Below are 16,991 nucleotides of genomic sequence, written 5' to 3' on the forward strand. Positions count from 1 at the left end.
AACACGTTTTGAATCAGCCTCGATTTGCCACAGATGCGGAACAGGGGACGAATGACTCTTCCTTTGATCTGTCCTAATCTACCAACACTCATCCAAAAACCCACCCCTGCTCCAACAAATATTTTACATATGATTACTGAATATTTCAAGGCATGTTAAATCTAGTATTTTCTATTCTAACTATTACAATTTTTTTTAAAAAAAAATTAAAAAAATTATCTTATTCTTGAATCCTTTTATGCTTTTTCTTTATCATGGAGAGAGAAAAATTTTGAAGCTTTATAAAATTATATATAAAAGACATATCATTTACCTATTTAATTAATATTTTATCTAATGAGAAAATATCAATTGACTATTTTAATAGAGGGTCTACTGGTCTAGTCACCAAAATTAAAGTTTAGGGAGTCATTTGACAAATTAATAAAGTTCAGGGGTTGTTTGTATATGTCAATTATATTTTAATTAAACTATCATATTTTAATTTTTTGTGCAAATTTAAAATTTAAATTTAAATTCAAATTTTAAATTAGAAATTATTTACAAATAGTACAATTTTTTTGTCAAACAATTTAAAAAATCACTTCAGAAAATTATTTTTTATATAAATTCTGCCACGCGCTACATTTTTTAATAAAAATTAATTATTCAAACCAAAATTAATTCTTCAATTATTTTTTTTTTAGAATCTATGCAAAAATGTATAAACAAAAATTTTGGATTCATTTCATACACGTCCCTACAAAAATAGTAAATTACAAATATATTCCTACAAAATTTAACTTCTATATATCGTCCCTACAAAATTCCTGATGTTTTCAAATATATTCCTGCCATTAGGATCCGTTAAAAAAAATTAGTTAACCATAGATAAAATACTTAACTCTAGTTAGTTAATAAGATAAATTGACCTTTTTACCCTTTTTTTAATTAATAGTTGAGACTTTTGAAGGGGCTTATTTGTGATGGCAAAAAGGTCATTTCACTTATAAAATAAATAGTATTTTAACGGTAACAAACATAGAGATATATATGAAAATATTAGAACTTTTGTAGGAACAAGATGTAAAAGTTGAACTTTGTAAAAATATATTTATAATTCATTATGTTTGCAGGGACCTAAATGAAATTAACTCAAAAATTTTAGTGGAGGGATCCATTGCAAATTCACTATAAGTGAGGGGTCTCCATACATTTTTTTTCTCTTTCGCATTTCTCTGCCCCATCTCTCTCAAAAACCCCAAATCTCTCTCTCTCTCCCTCTCTCTCTTTCTCTCTCCTCTTTCTCTCTGTCTCTCTCTCCTTGTTCCTCTGTGGCTCCGTGTGGGGGGTGGGTTTCGACCATGAGCGGAGGAGGGATTAGGGTTTCGATCCCCGCGGGGGTGCGCAGGACGATCCAAAACATCAAGGAGATCGCGGGGAACCACAGCGACGAGGAGGTCTATGCAATGCTCAAGGAGTGCTCCATGGATCCCAACGAGACCGCGCAGAAGCTCCTCCTCCAAGGTCCCCACCCGCCTCCTTCAATCTCTCCCTCTCTCCCTCTGTCTCTATCTCTATATGTGTGTGTGTCTCTTTTTGTTGTTGCGGGGTCGGGGCAGGGGTTGGGGTGTGTGTGTGCGGGGTCGCGCCGTTTGATACGATTCGATTCACCGCCTTGTATGCTCGATTCGGATGTGGCTTTGGTTGGGTCGATGGTAAATGCTGGTTTTAGGTTGATTCGAGCTCAGCATCAATTTAGGGTTTTGCTATTGCAGCTTTGGGAGCTAGCAGGGTGTGTTATTTGAGTTAGTGGGAGAAATTTGGGGATTTTTCTGTGTCTGCGTGAGAAAATTCGGTTTTTGAGTGTGGAAATTAGGTTGGATCATTCATCAGTTGTAGTATCTTTCGTATATATAGCTGCTTCTTTTGTGTTTATCTATCAAATTAATAGATTTAAGCCGCAGATCTGTTTGCCACCAATGTTTTCAATGGAGTTCTACTTGGTTTCTGTGATGAATTACATCATTGTTGACTTTGAGGTGGATAGAAGCTTCTTCAGTGTAGTGACACTTTACAGTACTTGACCAGTATGATTATAGCAAATTTATTTATGTCTGTAACTCTTTTTTAGCATAAAAGAAGGAATTTTGAAGCACGGCTAGTTTTGTAACTAATTCATATCGATTTCAGATACTTTCCATGAGGTCAAGAAGAAGCGCGACAAGAAAAAAGAGGTATACTTTTTACTCTTTTGATTTTCATTAGTCAAACATTTTCATTTATTTTCTTTTGTGCTTTTTAGTTGTGAGCCATTAGGATTTGAAATAATGCTTTAGTTTCTTGTGGTAATTTGTATTTTGCCATGAAGCGAGAAAAGATTGTTCTTGATTCAAGAGAGTAACTCCTTTTGTATGATACAGCAGAGAAAGTGTAAGCATATTAACATTGGTTATAAGTTATTTTCCTTTATGGGGCTATTTAGGGCATTAAATGATGTATGCCATTCAACCAACAACAGTAATCATGCAATGAAACGTGACATTAAGCAACCAAAATCATAACTACATATGTTACACATGGCTATAGGCTTCTGGTAAAATTCTGCATAGATGGATTGGTTGGGACAGACAGAAAAGCTCTTTAACATCTTAAAAATCATCTTAGCTATATCCTCCTGTTTGGTTTGCTATGCAAAAGTTTGTTGAAAACATTCCTTAGAATCAGTATCACATGTTTTAAGCATCATTATTAAACCTTTTAAAAACATAGGAGTCGAGAAGCAAATGTTGTTTTAGTGTCTTTTATTGAGGACAGGGATTTAGAGGAGTGGAGGCTGAGATTTTAGAATCCGGAGTTTGAGAGATCTAAGATAGGTGTTCTATGTATTGAAAGTAAGCTAAAGAGGTCATTTTCTCTTTCAAAAAAAAAAGAGGTCATTTTCTCTTTAAAAAAAAAAGAGGTCATTTTCAGACAGGAAGGCAGCTGTCGCCCTGGCAAGTTCAAAATGCTGTTGTACAGTGGCAAAATGGGCTCTCCTCTTGAAGAACTTGCATGCAGTGTTCAAGCCACAGCTACGGATTGTGAGATGTTTGAGTTCTACTTTCCTCATTCTGTTTCCAACAAACCATATTGCAGGAGCCATAAAAGGCGGATTTGTCTTGTGGGTTTCGTAAGAATGGCAAAGTTGCAAAATATGAAGAATTAAAATTCAGTATTAACTTATCTGGACTCTGGAGTTTAAGACAATCAAATTATGTTGGTGGGATAACTGTTGTTTCCAGGTAATGAAAGATGTGGCTGTAGATGCAGGGTAAGAAGATTTAGGCAGATTGAACAAATAAAGAAGAAGAAAAGAAAGTAGAAAGATAAATAACAAGTGACAAATGGAAAATAATTAACTTTTTCTACATTTTAAAACGACATTTCATTTTGACCTATTTATTGTTGCTTTAAATCATTTTTGGAGGCAGTTCTTGATCTTCTTTTGAAAGTAGTTCTTTGAATCTAGTTTGCTATTTTGACCTATGCCAAGGTTGGTTATAATTGCATTCTATAGGACTAAGATAGGGGCCCAACTTTTCTGTGGGATGGACATGCTTTAATATCTGGCTGACTTCTATTAGATGGACAGTTTTCTGGTTTTCTTGTGTCTTGTCGATGCAAAGTTTCCTTAGGATACTTACTTTTAGCCTGGCAATATGTATTGATTTTGGAACTCGATAGTTTAAAACAATAGAAGTTGTAACAAAATGTTACCACTATTTTATCCTCAAACAGGACAAGCAGTCTGATGAAACACCAAAGGAACCTAGCATAGATGGCTTTTCCCTGTGAGTACTGAAGCGATTGATACGTCAGATGCGATGACTTGCTTGGTTAATACTTTAATATGTTGGAAAGATGTTGCTGGAACATGGATATTCTGCTGATTGCAGATGGTTATAAGGCGTATTTTTAGATATCAAATCCTTTTAGCATCAAAGCTTCATGACCTGTTTGAAGTGTACACCTTTATGGTGGTGCACAAAGAATGTTGGCAACTTGATTATTATTAGTAGCAATTTGATGCCTAAACCTCATCGATAGGGTTCAGGCCTTGGGTTTAAGTTTACATCATATTTTTGGCTGGATTGTGACGTAAGTAGTGTCTTGTGCTGATCCATTTTATTGTTGGTTGATTACCCATAAAGGTTTAGAAATTGATTGTCCTTCATAACGAATTAATTTAAAGCTTTTGAACAAACTTTCCAGTTAAGATTAGATGTTAGCAAGTTCTACAAGCATCCGATAATATGTAAGTAATTGACCAATTTTGATACCTGAATCTCATTCTGCTGTATTGCATCTTGCATATATGTCCTTTATTGTCTATTGACTTGCATGATCTTAAACTTTTACTTGTCTATCTGTACTAATTTTTCTTTATCTAAATTCATTTGTAGTTATGTTTGAGAGTATATTATTATTGCATTTGTTGGCAATTTTCTGCAAGGATAGTCTGAATCATTTTCACCATTCGCTGTTATGCTATATTCTTGTTTATGCTTTGACATAGATGCTCTTTACTTGGTTTTGGTCATCTGGTTTGTGAACACCAGATCTTCTGTATGATACCATTACTTTTTTAAATTTTATGTATAATGAAATAGAGCACTATTTTGGTAATTCTGTGCTGCATATTCACTGATATATTTTGTTTTCGTTGGCTCAACAGACCAACAAGGAATCTGGTGAATCTAGGTGGAGACCAGGCCCACAGGGGCGAGGGGGAAGGGGAGGTCGAGGAAGCTTTCCTTCCCGCTATTTGGTTAATGGTATGTGCATGCTCTTCTAATACCAAATCTTCCTTTTTGCATCTAAATAAAAATGTATATACTTTGTAAGAACTATAGCATATTATAAAATGGGTACTTGAACTTCAAATTTTTTTTTTTTTTTTGTTTTAATCTCACATTTTGTAACTTACGATCTCAGAAATTCTGTCAAGTTCTGATTTTTGTTAGAAAAGTTCAAGTTGTAGATTATTGTGCCAAGAAACAGAACTTGTCAGGATACCCTCCTAATAGTCTCTCTGGTACCCATTTTTTTTGGCTGGTGTCCTCTTACAAAGAATCCATCGACTCCGAGGGGAAGAAGAAGCCCCCTCTTCTAACTTACCCTAAGCCACAAGCCTTGTTCTGCCATTAGGAAGCCTGAGAGAATAATCTCTTTACTGATCAACTAACTTACATGTTACAATATGGTCGCCTAGGTTTTTCCTTCAAAGCCTCCTATTGCAATTGAGGATCCTAATATGATGAGGAAACTAAATAGTCTTTATCTACTAAGAAGCATCCGGTTGGGCTCTAAGGTGATCCTAACAAGTGTATTCCATCAGGGTACAGAATATTCTGTTAGGAAAAGTTTAAAATATCATTAAGTTCTAATAATGCAGTAATTAACTAAAATCTATTTAAGGATAGGTGGTAAAAATTATAAATTTTGAAGTCTAGTTCCCAATTTCAAAATGTGCTATTGTTCAGGTATGGTCTGTACATTTTTACTTTGCCTTTATTCGCAGTGTTATCGTGCTGTGAATAAGGGATGCTGGTTACGCCTTCATTAATAGTTTGATACAATTTGAATATTCTTGTTCTTCTATAAGATGTTGGTGGAAGAAATGTTTCATCTGGAAAGGAGAACGGAGCCAATCAAAGCACAGACAAAGGTAGTACGACTTCAACTCCCATTGACACTGAGATCAAACCATCAATTTCTATATCCAGGTAACTACTTTAGTCTTGAGCAGCTGTTTTGATCGAAATATCATATTCCGTTTTAAGCTAGATCCTGTTAAATTTTCTTCAGCTGTAGTTTCCTGGAAGAATGTGATTCTGTATTTGCTTGTGTTCATATACTTGTACTATAGCAATGTGCCTTTTCAATTTTTAAAGATTTATTACATACGGTAAATTTAACAGCTGTTATTGAGCTACTTGTGGTTTCATTTTAAGAGGGGTCTAAGGCAATTAAACACTGATGCCAACTTTAGTGATGCTTGGTTTACAATATGGTTGGTATGATGTTGTAAAACCCTGCGAAAGTAGTTCTTTGGTGTCTAACTTTTTGATCGTAAACTATATAATTTTTATAATTTACCATTAGTAAGCTCTTGTAGTTAGCATTTTACTCGTCCAGCATAGTTTTTATTTTTCCTTCTGCTGAGCAATTTGAGGTTCATACCATATTGATCTTGTGAATCATATTTCTAGTAAAACCTCAGATACGTTAGTCAGATGACTAATTATGTTTCTTTGTCTTTTAGTTTTTCTAAATATTTAAACAAATATTTAGAAAAACATAATATCTAGTAAAATCTCAGATACGTTAGTCAGATGACTTCTTATGTTTCTTTGTCTAACCTAGGCATCTTGTAGCCTCCTGTAGGGGCATACAGGTCGACGCAATTTCATGGTCAGCAGTAAACATATTATACTTTTTACATGTTTATGAATCAAATATATTCTACATTGTGTCTTATGTGAAATCATATAGTATTATCTAGTTTGATATGTGCTCTTCTACCACCACATTGTATTGTGTCTGATAATTTATTGTATGATGCAAGACTTTTTTGGATTTAGTGTTTTAATTCCTGTATTTTTGATTTATATAATTAGTACAGTGAATTTTTGCTAAATTAGTAATTATACACTGCTGTTATCAACACATTACCGCTGCATTCATGGGAAGTTCTATCATTCTCAGGAATATGACTATCTTTGCTCAAATCAAACATGGTTTTTTGATATCTTAATGACCTTTCTCATGGAAGTCTGTGCTTTACCTCGTTACACTTCAAATAGTGAAGTTCTCATATTGGCCAGTATTTAGAACCTCCAAAAATGGTGTAACATTTTAGTAATCATTCTAACTTTCTGAACTTGATGAACTATGGTCCGTTTGAAAGTTATTTGTTATCTTAAGTTGGTGGCAGAAAAGGATTAATGTGATTGATCATACATAATTTCTTTTGGGGAGTCACATGGGCAACATCACCTAGTGTGAGGCAAAGGTCAAATTGAGTTGAGTACTTGAGTTGTTCTTCTTATATCATCAACTTCTTTAACATTTCAATTTTCAAATTGATGTTGTTGCATCGTCATGTTTCTTATGGTCAGAGTATTTTTTTTTAAATTTATTCTCTTTAGGGCCTATTCCTACCTTAGAGCAAATGCCTTATTTATTTTTTTTTTAATCCCTATTGTTTATTCCTGCTTATCGCAATAATAGATGGGGTTATAAAATGATTTCGAGATTGTCAATGCAGGTCCCAAGCATGGATGAAAATGGGGGGAGTGCAATAGGTTAATTTCTAGTGTTAAACTCAGTCTGTTAAAGCACCATTTTGGATCGTACGATATTGAAAAGAAAGATGGTATAACTTGAATTAGAATTGATGGATTTTCATTGCTTTTGCATGTGACTTGAGGAAGAGTTAGTAAACGTAACTCAGTATATAATCTCATTTATTTGGAGGTACAAAAGAGAACGAAAATTCTCGTCTATTATTTGCCTAATTACTTGATTGGATGCATTTTACAAAACTTTTAATGAAGTGTTAATTTAATTAGAGTTTATTGGCAAATTGTTGCGAGTATTACATTATTTTATTCTAGAGGGTAATATCCTTATTCAATATTTCACGAACACTATAGAAGAAAAATTCAACATCTAGTTTTGCGTACTTGGTTTTGTTGCATAATCCTTTTTCAGTTCATCCCGTGCTTTTTGGCCTTATTTTTCCCTATTTTGTGATTGTAAGTTTCAATAAATTGCTCACAATGATTCACTCTCTTATCCTTTTTGGACATGGCAGCATTGTCATTGTTCTACAAAAAATAGGTGCAATCATCTTTATTCTGCTGCTTATTTTCTCTAAAATTTCATTGCTTGTGCTTCTTCATGTTCTGAACTACATTTCTTGTAATTCGAGTTAGTTACTGACGGTGTTTGAAAAGGCGCGCCTCCTAGGCGCGAGGCGCGAGTCTCGGTGCCTCAAGGAGTGAGGCGGGCGCCTCAGTTGCGCCTTGTGATATTTATGTTTAATGTGTCTAGGGTTTGGGTTTTCGGATTTTGAGTTTCTTCAATATAAACAAATTTCGAATTGAACGTTTTCTTTCCCTTTTCTCTTGGTCGTTCTCTTTTCGCCCCCAAGTGGCAATAAGTAGTAGCGGCAAGAAGCAAGAAGCAGCAGCAAATACTTTTAAGTTGAAAGTTGAAATATAATTTTTTTATTTTTAGGCTGAGAACATTTATGCATGCGATTTCTTTACTTTTTTATGGTTATTTTATTTTTGTATATAGCTATTTTAGAATTTTTTTAACATAAAACATTCATTTAAAATAGGCTTATTAAGAGTTTTATTTTTATTATATATGTGTCTCACCTTCTTGAGGCGCGCGCTTCACAGTACGCCTAGCGCCTAGGCTCCATAAGGCCTTTGCGCTTTTTACGCCTTGCGCCTTTTCAAACACTGGTTACTGGAGAACCTAGAAAATGAGGAAAAGAGAAAAGACACGTCAGGACCACATTTTTGGACGGAACTTATATTGATTCTGGAATAGCAATCTAAAGGTCCATCTATATATTTATATAGGATCACAGCGTCGCATAGACTCCCAGTATATACTGTGAATTTGAAAAAAAAAAAAGGTTTGCTGTTCACATTCTTTCTATGTAGGCACCGCTAAACTTGTACTATTCTATCTGGTTTTCAGCTTAGCAGGTGGCCTGGCGAATGGTGTGGGCAATATAAACAATCCAACTTCCTCTCAGGGCCATGCACCTCAATTGCCTGGGCTTGGTGGTTCTGTTTCGACGGAAGAAAATAGTTCTACTTCTAAAAGCAACAATAAGACGAGTTCCACATCATCAACTACCATTGATAACAAGATTGGTTCTGCTGGTGGACAATTTGCATCAGGTCCTGGAAGTAGACCTTCTTCATCTTCTCATGGTCGGGCTTCTGGGAGTAGGCCCTCTTCTAGTTACAGCAGTCGGTCACAACAGCTAGGTGGTCCGCAAAAAGGTAGTTATCTATGTTCTTTGACCCATTCCATAACATTTATACGCCATCTCTTGGAAGCTTTCGTGTTCTATTAGGTGTATAAGAGCTAAAAGTAGGTACTTTGATATCTTGTCTCAGTGTTTGTGTTCTGTTCTTTATCTCTGTTTTTGTTTTATGATACTCAGTTAGTATTCATATATTATGTGTCGATAAAAGATTAGTAGTCTAGCTGGAAAGATAGTGTTATCTAGTGGCTGATCTTGGGGAACGAGAGAATATAAATGCGATGATGAGGAAAATGTAGATGGAAATTTGGAATAACGATGGAAAGAGTAACAAAAGGAGACAAGTGACTGTAGGATGAAATTATGCAGTTAAGGTTAGATTTGTAAAATTGGCCTATTTTTCTTGCCTAAAGTTAGGGTGGCGTCTAAGCAACAAATCTCTCAGGTGCTCTCCCCCCATAGTTTAATGGAAGGATTCACACAAAGAAAATCACCAGGATATTGTCTTGGAAAAGGAAGATAGATTGGTTTGAGGACGAAAAACATTGTTCGTCTACTGAATTTTTCATTCCCAGGGGGGCCATAAGTAACAAAGAGAACTAATAATGTCCTGAGGAGTTGGGAATTGTGGTACTAAGAGATTGATGGAAAGAACAAATATTTATTCTGGATTTGCTGTAAATCTAATTGAGTTATAAAACTTGCTAAGCAATTGATTTATGTTTTTGTCCTCTTTTCCTTCTCTATTTTGCTATCATTGTGTGCCAGGTGCATGCTAGCTTGTGCAAACTGTTTTTCTGTAAAAACGTTTATTTTGGAAGATTATGTTATTCCAAAAGAAAGTGGCGGTCATGCAAATTTTCATGCAGGAGTTGGTCCTAACAAAGAGTGGAAACCAAAAACAACAAATGCGAATCCAGCTCAAGCACCTGCTACTGCTGCTGCTTCTGATATTCTCCCTAACCCCGCTGTAGCTGTAACTTGGTCGCTTGAGGCATCGAGCTCCGTGACAACGGAGGAAGCTGCTTTGAAGGTCGAGAAAAAGCTCGCTGATTTGCAGTTATTGGACAGGCAACATGTTATCATCCCAGACCACCTTCAGGTCCCAGAATCAGAGAGATATGGCTTGAGTTTCGGGAGCTTCGATGCTGGTTTTGAAATTACCACAGCAAATGGCCCGGCAAGTGACAAATATTCTGTGCCATCTGACTCTGAGTTGTCACAGGGGATTGAGGGGACTGTTGAGGAGCCATTTTCAAGGTTAGTTATATTCTAGCTTTCTCCCTTCAACATCAATGTTTTGTTCTCTTTTCTTCATCTTTGTTGGGTTTTTGGTATTTTGTTGAAAAGAAATGTATATATTTCTCAAGTGAGGCTGGTATGCTTCTGGAAGCACAGAGCCTTCCGTGCTTCCAAGTCATTTTTGATGTTGGGATTTTCGAATCGACGATCGGCTCCGTTAGACTTGATCTAGAGTAATTGAAGTACCTAGAAAATAAATTTTGTGATTTTTCGATATCATTCCCCTAGTGATCGAAGGGGCTCAAAATCAATAATTTTAATGGCCGTGGTGCGCTGTTTGCAAGTTTAACGGTGTAGAAATATCCAAATCACGTGAAATTTTTATAGAAAATTCTTTATACTATATAAAACAAGATCAATATCTTTGATCTAAAATTTTAATATCATATCATCACACTTTGTAAAATTTTTATTTTCAGCCGTTGATTTTGAGCCCCTTCGATTAGGCAAATGATATCGAAAAATTGCAAAATTTATTTTCTAGATACTTCAAATACTCTAGATCAAGTTTAACGGAGCCGATCTTCAATTCGAAAGTCTCAACTTCGAAAACAACTTGGAAGCACGGAGGACTCCGTCTTCTAGAAGCATACTGGCCTTACTCTATATTTATCTTTTATATTTTTCAAATGTATTATGTGATCTGCTAAGAACAAATTACATCAGCCAGTTTTCCATGTAATGAGCGTATAATACACAAATGGTTCACCTAAACGAGTAGCAGGTTTTTACTTTTCTCTATCTTGCATTCAAATGATAAATTCTCTGCTGTTATTTATCGGCTGTACTTTCGTTAGTCCGTTTGGTCACTGAATTCTATAACACACTCAGTGATTCAGCTTACACTTGATGAATTTAAGTATATTTGAAAATTAAAACCTCCCTTTTAGCTTCATATTAATGAACTAATCAGCTGAAAATGATATACTTAGAACAGAGGGAACTTTCTCTTCATAGAATTCGAAGGATCTCATCATTCTGAAATTTGTCGATCAACTTTTTGTAAAGCTTTGGCAACTTATATCTCACCACTTAATTGTTGGAATTATCAATTGCTCTCTGAAAAATGTGCAATCCGAATGAGGTGTTTGGGTCGGATCGTACAAAATTCTGTTTCATTCTGGCAGAGAAGCTTATTTTTCTTTTTCATTTTTGGCTATATGTCTTCCAAGCACTGCATTTATTACTTCCTTTTATATTCCATTGCAGCATGCAGAATGCATCCTCTGCTGTTGAAGAAACAGAAGCTTTGGATCATGAGCAGTCACCTACAGAGATGCCGGAAAATATATCTAGGGAGGTGGAGAAGTCATCCAGCACCAATGAAACAGAAGAAGCTGATCAATCCAAAGAAGCAGCTGCTTTACCTCCGGAAGCTTCTCACCACCCCCTTCTTCAAACTGCACCGTCTTATTCGACATATGGGTTGGTACCACAGATGCTCGGAAATCAGTTTGGATCCTTTGAGACCTCTGACAGTCAGGCACATGACACCAATCGCATACCAAACATCATGGTATGTCTTCAGTTTCATATCACTAATTATTCCTATGTTCAATTGTAGACAATTTATTTTGGTTCTTTTTGTTTATTGCCCACAATGATTCTTCCCTTGTAGCATGATCCACAATATACATTGCCAGCCTGTTCACTCTTTCTTCTTTTTTTCCCTTCCCCTATCAGTTAGTTGCTAGTTTAAGGGAGTGATCCCTAGTATTGGTACTTCAAACCTCATTCTTGATTGGAAGTCGTGGATTTCATTTTATTTTGTTTCTCCGTTTTACATATCATTGTGAAGTGGTTTTTTATTTAGGTCCAGCAGCAACCATTTGATATGTTTGCAAGCTATTACACCCAATTTTATCGACCCACAACTGATGCTGATGGCCGTTTCTCTCCCTTTCTTGCACCCGGTGCTGCTGCCAAATACAATGGGAACGTTGCTGTCCTGCCTTCTCAAACTGGCCAGGCTTCTCAAGAGGTTTGTGCATCAACGTTGGACTTTGCATGGTACATGTTGGTTTTCCTTAGACTACTATTTGTTATTCTGTTCACTATGCTGTCAAAGTATATCAGCAGTCTATTCTATAATATTTAATTTGAAGATTTAAGTGTTGAGCTCCATAAAATTAAATGGTTTTGGCCTAAATTTCTCTGAACTCCATTACTTATACAATAGTATAGATACTCGGCACTTCTTCGCATTGACAGTGTAAAAGGCTGTTGGCTTTCATGATGACTCACTATTTCTTCACATGTACAATACTGCAATGACGAGAAAGACTTTTTAACTGGATTTCGGGGTGAATGAAGCCATGTAAACTGGGATTTCTCAATGATTTTGCTTATCTTTACTGCAATCTGAGTTCTCTTGGGACTTGTCACGTCCTATCATGTGCACATCAGTTAAACTCTGTGTTTTGGTGAAAAGAAAAAGAAAAAGTAACATTGTTTGGGGATCCTTTCCAGCCAAAATTTGCAGTTGAAGAAGTTAAAATGCAATTGCAGAAAGACAGTATAACTTCACTTTTTGCCTAAGTTACTGATGCTGTTATTTTATGCTACTGCAGAGTGGGAACTCGCTGGTCTTTTCTTCATCTGCCTCTACTCCTCTAACCACCCAAGCCGCTGGTGTCGCACAAAGCTCTATTGCTATTCCGCCGCAACCAGTTCCTGTCCTACGTCAGCCGACCGGCGTACACATATCCCATTATCCCCCCAACTATTTCCCCTACAACCAATATTTCTCTCCCTACTATGTTCCTCCTCCTCTTCACCATTTCTTAAGCAATGCCGCTGCATTTCCCCAACAACCTCCCAGCGGAGGCATATATCCACCTGGAGCAGCAGCAGCAGCAGCAACAGCTGCAGCCCCGCTCAAATACCCCTTCTCTCAATACAAGTCTGGTGGTAATGCTGGTAATCAAGCAAATCATGTTGGAATGCCGACTAGCTATGGAGCGTACAGTTCGAGCTCAGCGGGCTACTCTACTAGCGCTGCTGCGGCCAGCGGAAACTCAGGTGGAAATGATGATATCAGCTCGGCACAGTTCAAGGAAAGTAATGTCTATATCGCTGGCCAGCAGGTGATTACTTCCTGACATAGATTTGCTATATTGGTGTCTGCTCTGTTAATGCAAGAGTTCTACCGCAGATTGCTGATTATGAGGAATCTTTGATATACTTAGTCAGTGTATATCATTGTTCACAAATCACAGGAAAGTGGAAACATGATATAAAACTGTGTCACTCAGATGCATAAGAAAATAGAACTGACCATTGTATAAATCTATGGAACGTGTCCTTCTAGTCTCTGTCGGATATTGAGGGAAGAAGAGAGCAAGAGAAAAGAGAGGAAAAGAAAACGAATGAGGAGAAATGAAGAATAAATTTCTCTTATCTTGTTTGGCTACACACAAAGATGGCGAGAAAAGTTGTATCTGAAAATTATAGAAGTGGATTAATGCCTTTTTTTTTTTTTTTCTTCTTCTTTTTTCTGGCTTTCGAGAGAAAAAAAAGGTTTTCTTAGAGAGCATCAGAGCAAGCATAGATGTAATTCTTTTCATCTATGTTTCAAGTTCCTGATCTTGTATCTTCTATCTAACGAGTTATGTTTTCTGTCAGAACGAAGGCTCTGCCGTGTGGATACCGACGCATGGGCGGGACATCTCCAGCCTTCAGGCAGGTTCCTTCTATGGCCTTCCCCCACAAGGCCAACCCATGGCTTTTGCACCTCCACAAGCCGGCCACGGCGCCTTCAGCGGGATCTACCACCCGACTCAGACGGTTACCGCACAAGCTGTTCATCCTCTTCTTCAGCAGTCCCAGTCCGTAGCCGGAGTCGTCGAAATGGTGCCTCCAACCGGTCTTTACCAACAGCCGCAACGACCGCAGATCAATTGGACCAATAATTATTGAAATCCCCCCAAAATGTTGGTAGTAGCCAAATGGCAAAAAAAGCTCCGGCTATATATGCAAACAAACGATTATGGCTACTACTATTCTTGAGTGTGATTTAAAGGATTGGTTTTAAAGTATTGGGCATACAAGGCCCTGAAATCGAAGAGTATACATGTATATACTTATCTGAAGGGTGGCCAACCTGCAGTTTAAGGCAGAGGATTCCAAGTTGTTTGGAAAGAAGTTGATAGTTGAGGTTTTCAACTTGTGACAAAAACTGACCCATTCTTAAGTTAGTCGAGAGGTTTTACTCAGCTTCCTTTCTTCTTATCTTTATAACCCTAAAATTCGGTAGGGGTAGTGAAGTGTTGTGATTTTTCTGTTCCACCTATCCTTCCCAATGAATTATTAGTAGATAAACTTTGGAAGGTAAGAGCTTAAAGCTAGTGGGGTTTTTCATTCTTTACGATGCCTTTTTATGTAAATTAAATTTTGATAGTTTTGAGAATGTATCACACTTGTTGTACTCGGTGCTTCTGGAAACATTAGAAAAACTACCTCTTCTGATACCTTTTTTTTCAGCCGAAAAGCTGTAGTCAGATTTGCTCCCGACAATAAGCTGTAGGATTCCTCTTGCTGCTTTTAAGCTCCAGGATGGTCATCCGAGGAGGAGGTAACAACCCTAAAGCTTTTTAATCAGTTTCGGGTTTTTATTAGTTGAGTGAGATCTGTTTCTTGAAGCATGTTTGTCCTGTAAGAACAGTTAGGGTTGTCGACATTATTTATAAGAGACATTGATATAGTGCTAGAAAGACTTGTGTGATAACAACTTTTTCCCTTCTTGAGTTTCATTTCTCTAAAAGAAATTCGTAAGATGCTTGTCTTTTTGTGCTGTTCCTTCATGGTCTAAAGTTGAAATAATTTGGTTCCCTGCGCATTTACATTTGTAATAATTACTAAATGTTATTGACAAGGAAAGTAAAGAAGCATACAGGATTCCACATTACTGTTGCGTCGATCGTAGTAAACGGTATCGACAAAAGATATTATGGAAAATCTCCTCGCAAACGATTGTTGTTTACAGTTTTTATCTAACAATTGTGAAAAATGCTTTCTATACTATTTCACTATTCAGCTGTTTAATGCTTCTGCTTGTCTCTTTTGTAGTAAGTGTTTTTTTGTAAATATTCATATTGAGCTGAATATAGTGTTATGGTGTCTGCACCTTTTAACTAATTGCAAAAAATGCTTGTTACTGTTCAGCTGTTCAATGCTTCTGCTCTTATGTTTTGTAGTCAAAGTTTACCTTTAGTAAATGAGTACTGAAGAATGGGGACTAATCTGTGTGTAGGGGTGGCAATCTAGCTCGCTGTTCGCGAGCCAGTTCGTGTTCAGTTCGAGATGAGCTTGAGATCAGCTTGCTCGTTTAGTAAATGAGCCGAACACAAGCTGGATATTTTAGCTCGTTTAATAAACAAGCCGAACATGAGCTGGGGTCAGCTCGCTCGTGTTCGGCTCGATAACAGCTCGAATACATATATTTTATATTTATATAATTTATTTAATTTATATTTTTATATATAAATAAATAATTATATATAATATATATTTTTATTTTTTAAATTTTAGCAAAATAAAAATAAAAATACTAGCTTAATTATAAAAAGATTCATTTATATGTAAAGTTTCAATTATTAGATCAAAGTCTAATGAATAAGATTTTATAAATTTATTTTTTATATATATTTAATCTATTTTTTTTTTAATTTATTGTTTGTTGGCCAGCTCGTGAGCCAGCTCGTGTTCAGCTCGTTAATAAACGAGCCGAACATGAGCAAGTTGGGGCCGGCTCGTGTTCGGCTCGTTTAATAAATGAGCCGAACACGAGCTGAATTTTTCGACTCGATATTTTAACGAGCCAACTCGTGTTCGGCTCGTTATTATGTGCTTTCTTGGCTTTGCCTTTAAGGTCAGGGCCGTCGATAAGCCGAGCACGACCGAGCTCGGGCCGGCTCGTGATCGCTCGTTTATTAAACGAGCCGAACACTAGCCGACTCGGTAAAAATATCTAGCTGAAAAATTCAACTTGCGTTCTGTTTGATTTGTCTATTAAGAAGTCAGCTTGGATCCGTCCTGTTCACTTCGCTTCGAATCATCGACGAAGGCCTCAAAATTAAAATCTAATTAATTAGATATTATATTCATTAAAATTTAAAAGACCTGTAAATAAAAAAAAAAAGTCATAAATATTTGGACACCGTTCTCTTACAAGTTACAATCGAACAATGTCTACTTCGTACTCGATGTTCATGTGTTTCGGGGATGTATTATGGATACAGTGAATATATAGAGACAATAATTCGCTCCCCACTTTAAGTTTTTGGCGTTTTCCTGTGACAAAATTAATTATCATCATGACTAGGAATTGCATAAGCAGTACACAAAGATCCCAAATTGTGCACTTAAATTTATATTTTGATGTTTACGTTTTAAATGAATTCAATATCAAACACTTAAAACGTGGGCTGCTTATTGTTAGATGACTCCCAAAGTCCAACACCCTCTTTTAACATATTTTCTCTATTTCACACCTCACAAAAAAAAAAAAAAAAAAAAAAAAAAAAACTTTGTCATGGTTAAGGGTGTGCTAGTTCAGTTCAATTTGGTTCGGATTTTAAATTTTTTTTTATTTGATTAGAAGTGGACCAAAACAATTTATTCCCAGGACCGACCCGAACCGCACTGAATTAGC

At 36.3% G+C, this 16,991-nt stretch overlaps 1 protein-coding gene across 2 annotated transcripts; it reads left to right on the top strand.

The window, feature by feature from the left end:
* LOC109720269 (GBF-interacting protein 1-like) lies at nucleotides 1,241-15,112 on the top strand. Of its 2 annotated transcripts, none has more exons than XM_020247259.1 (10): nucleotides 1,241-1,506; nucleotides 2,173-2,216; nucleotides 4,697-4,796; nucleotides 5,627-5,747; nucleotides 8,743-9,053; nucleotides 9,907-10,297; nucleotides 11,549-11,855; nucleotides 12,153-12,320; nucleotides 12,910-13,425; nucleotides 13,964-15,112. In XM_020247259.1, exons 1-10 carry the CDS (start codon nucleotides 1,344-1,346, stop codon nucleotides 14,255-14,257), a joined length of 2,415 nt encoding a protein of 804 aa, XP_020102848.1. In that variant the 5' UTR covers nucleotides 1,241-1,343; the 3' UTR covers nucleotides 14,258-15,112. The 2 variants fall into 2 exon arrangements, with proteins under 2 accessions (XP_020102848.1, XP_020102847.1); XM_020247258.1 differs by having other exon boundaries at nucleotides 1,246-1,506; nucleotides 12,309-12,320.

This window comes from Ananas comosus, linkage group 14, assembly GCF_001540865.1.
Source record: "Ananas comosus cultivar F153 linkage group 14, ASM154086v1, whole genome shotgun sequence".
In the NCBI taxonomy this organism is placed as follows: domain Eukaryota; kingdom Viridiplantae; phylum Streptophyta; class Magnoliopsida; order Poales; family Bromeliaceae; genus Ananas; species Ananas comosus.

Bases quoted from the DNA above. Each gene is read 5' to 3' on its own strand.
- LOC109720269 (XM_020247259.1), top strand. From the start codon at position 1,344: ATGAGCGGAGGAGGGATTAGGGTTTCGATCCCCGCGGGGGTGCGCAGG. The intron at 1,507-2,172 runs GTCCCCACCCGC...TATCGATTTCAG, and splicing joins GCAGAAGCTCCTCCTCCAAG to ATACTTTCCATGAGGTCAAG. The intron at 4,797-5,626 runs GTATGTGCATGC...TTCTTCTATAAG, and splicing joins TTCCCGCTATTTGGTTAATG to ATGTTGGTGGAAGAAATGTT.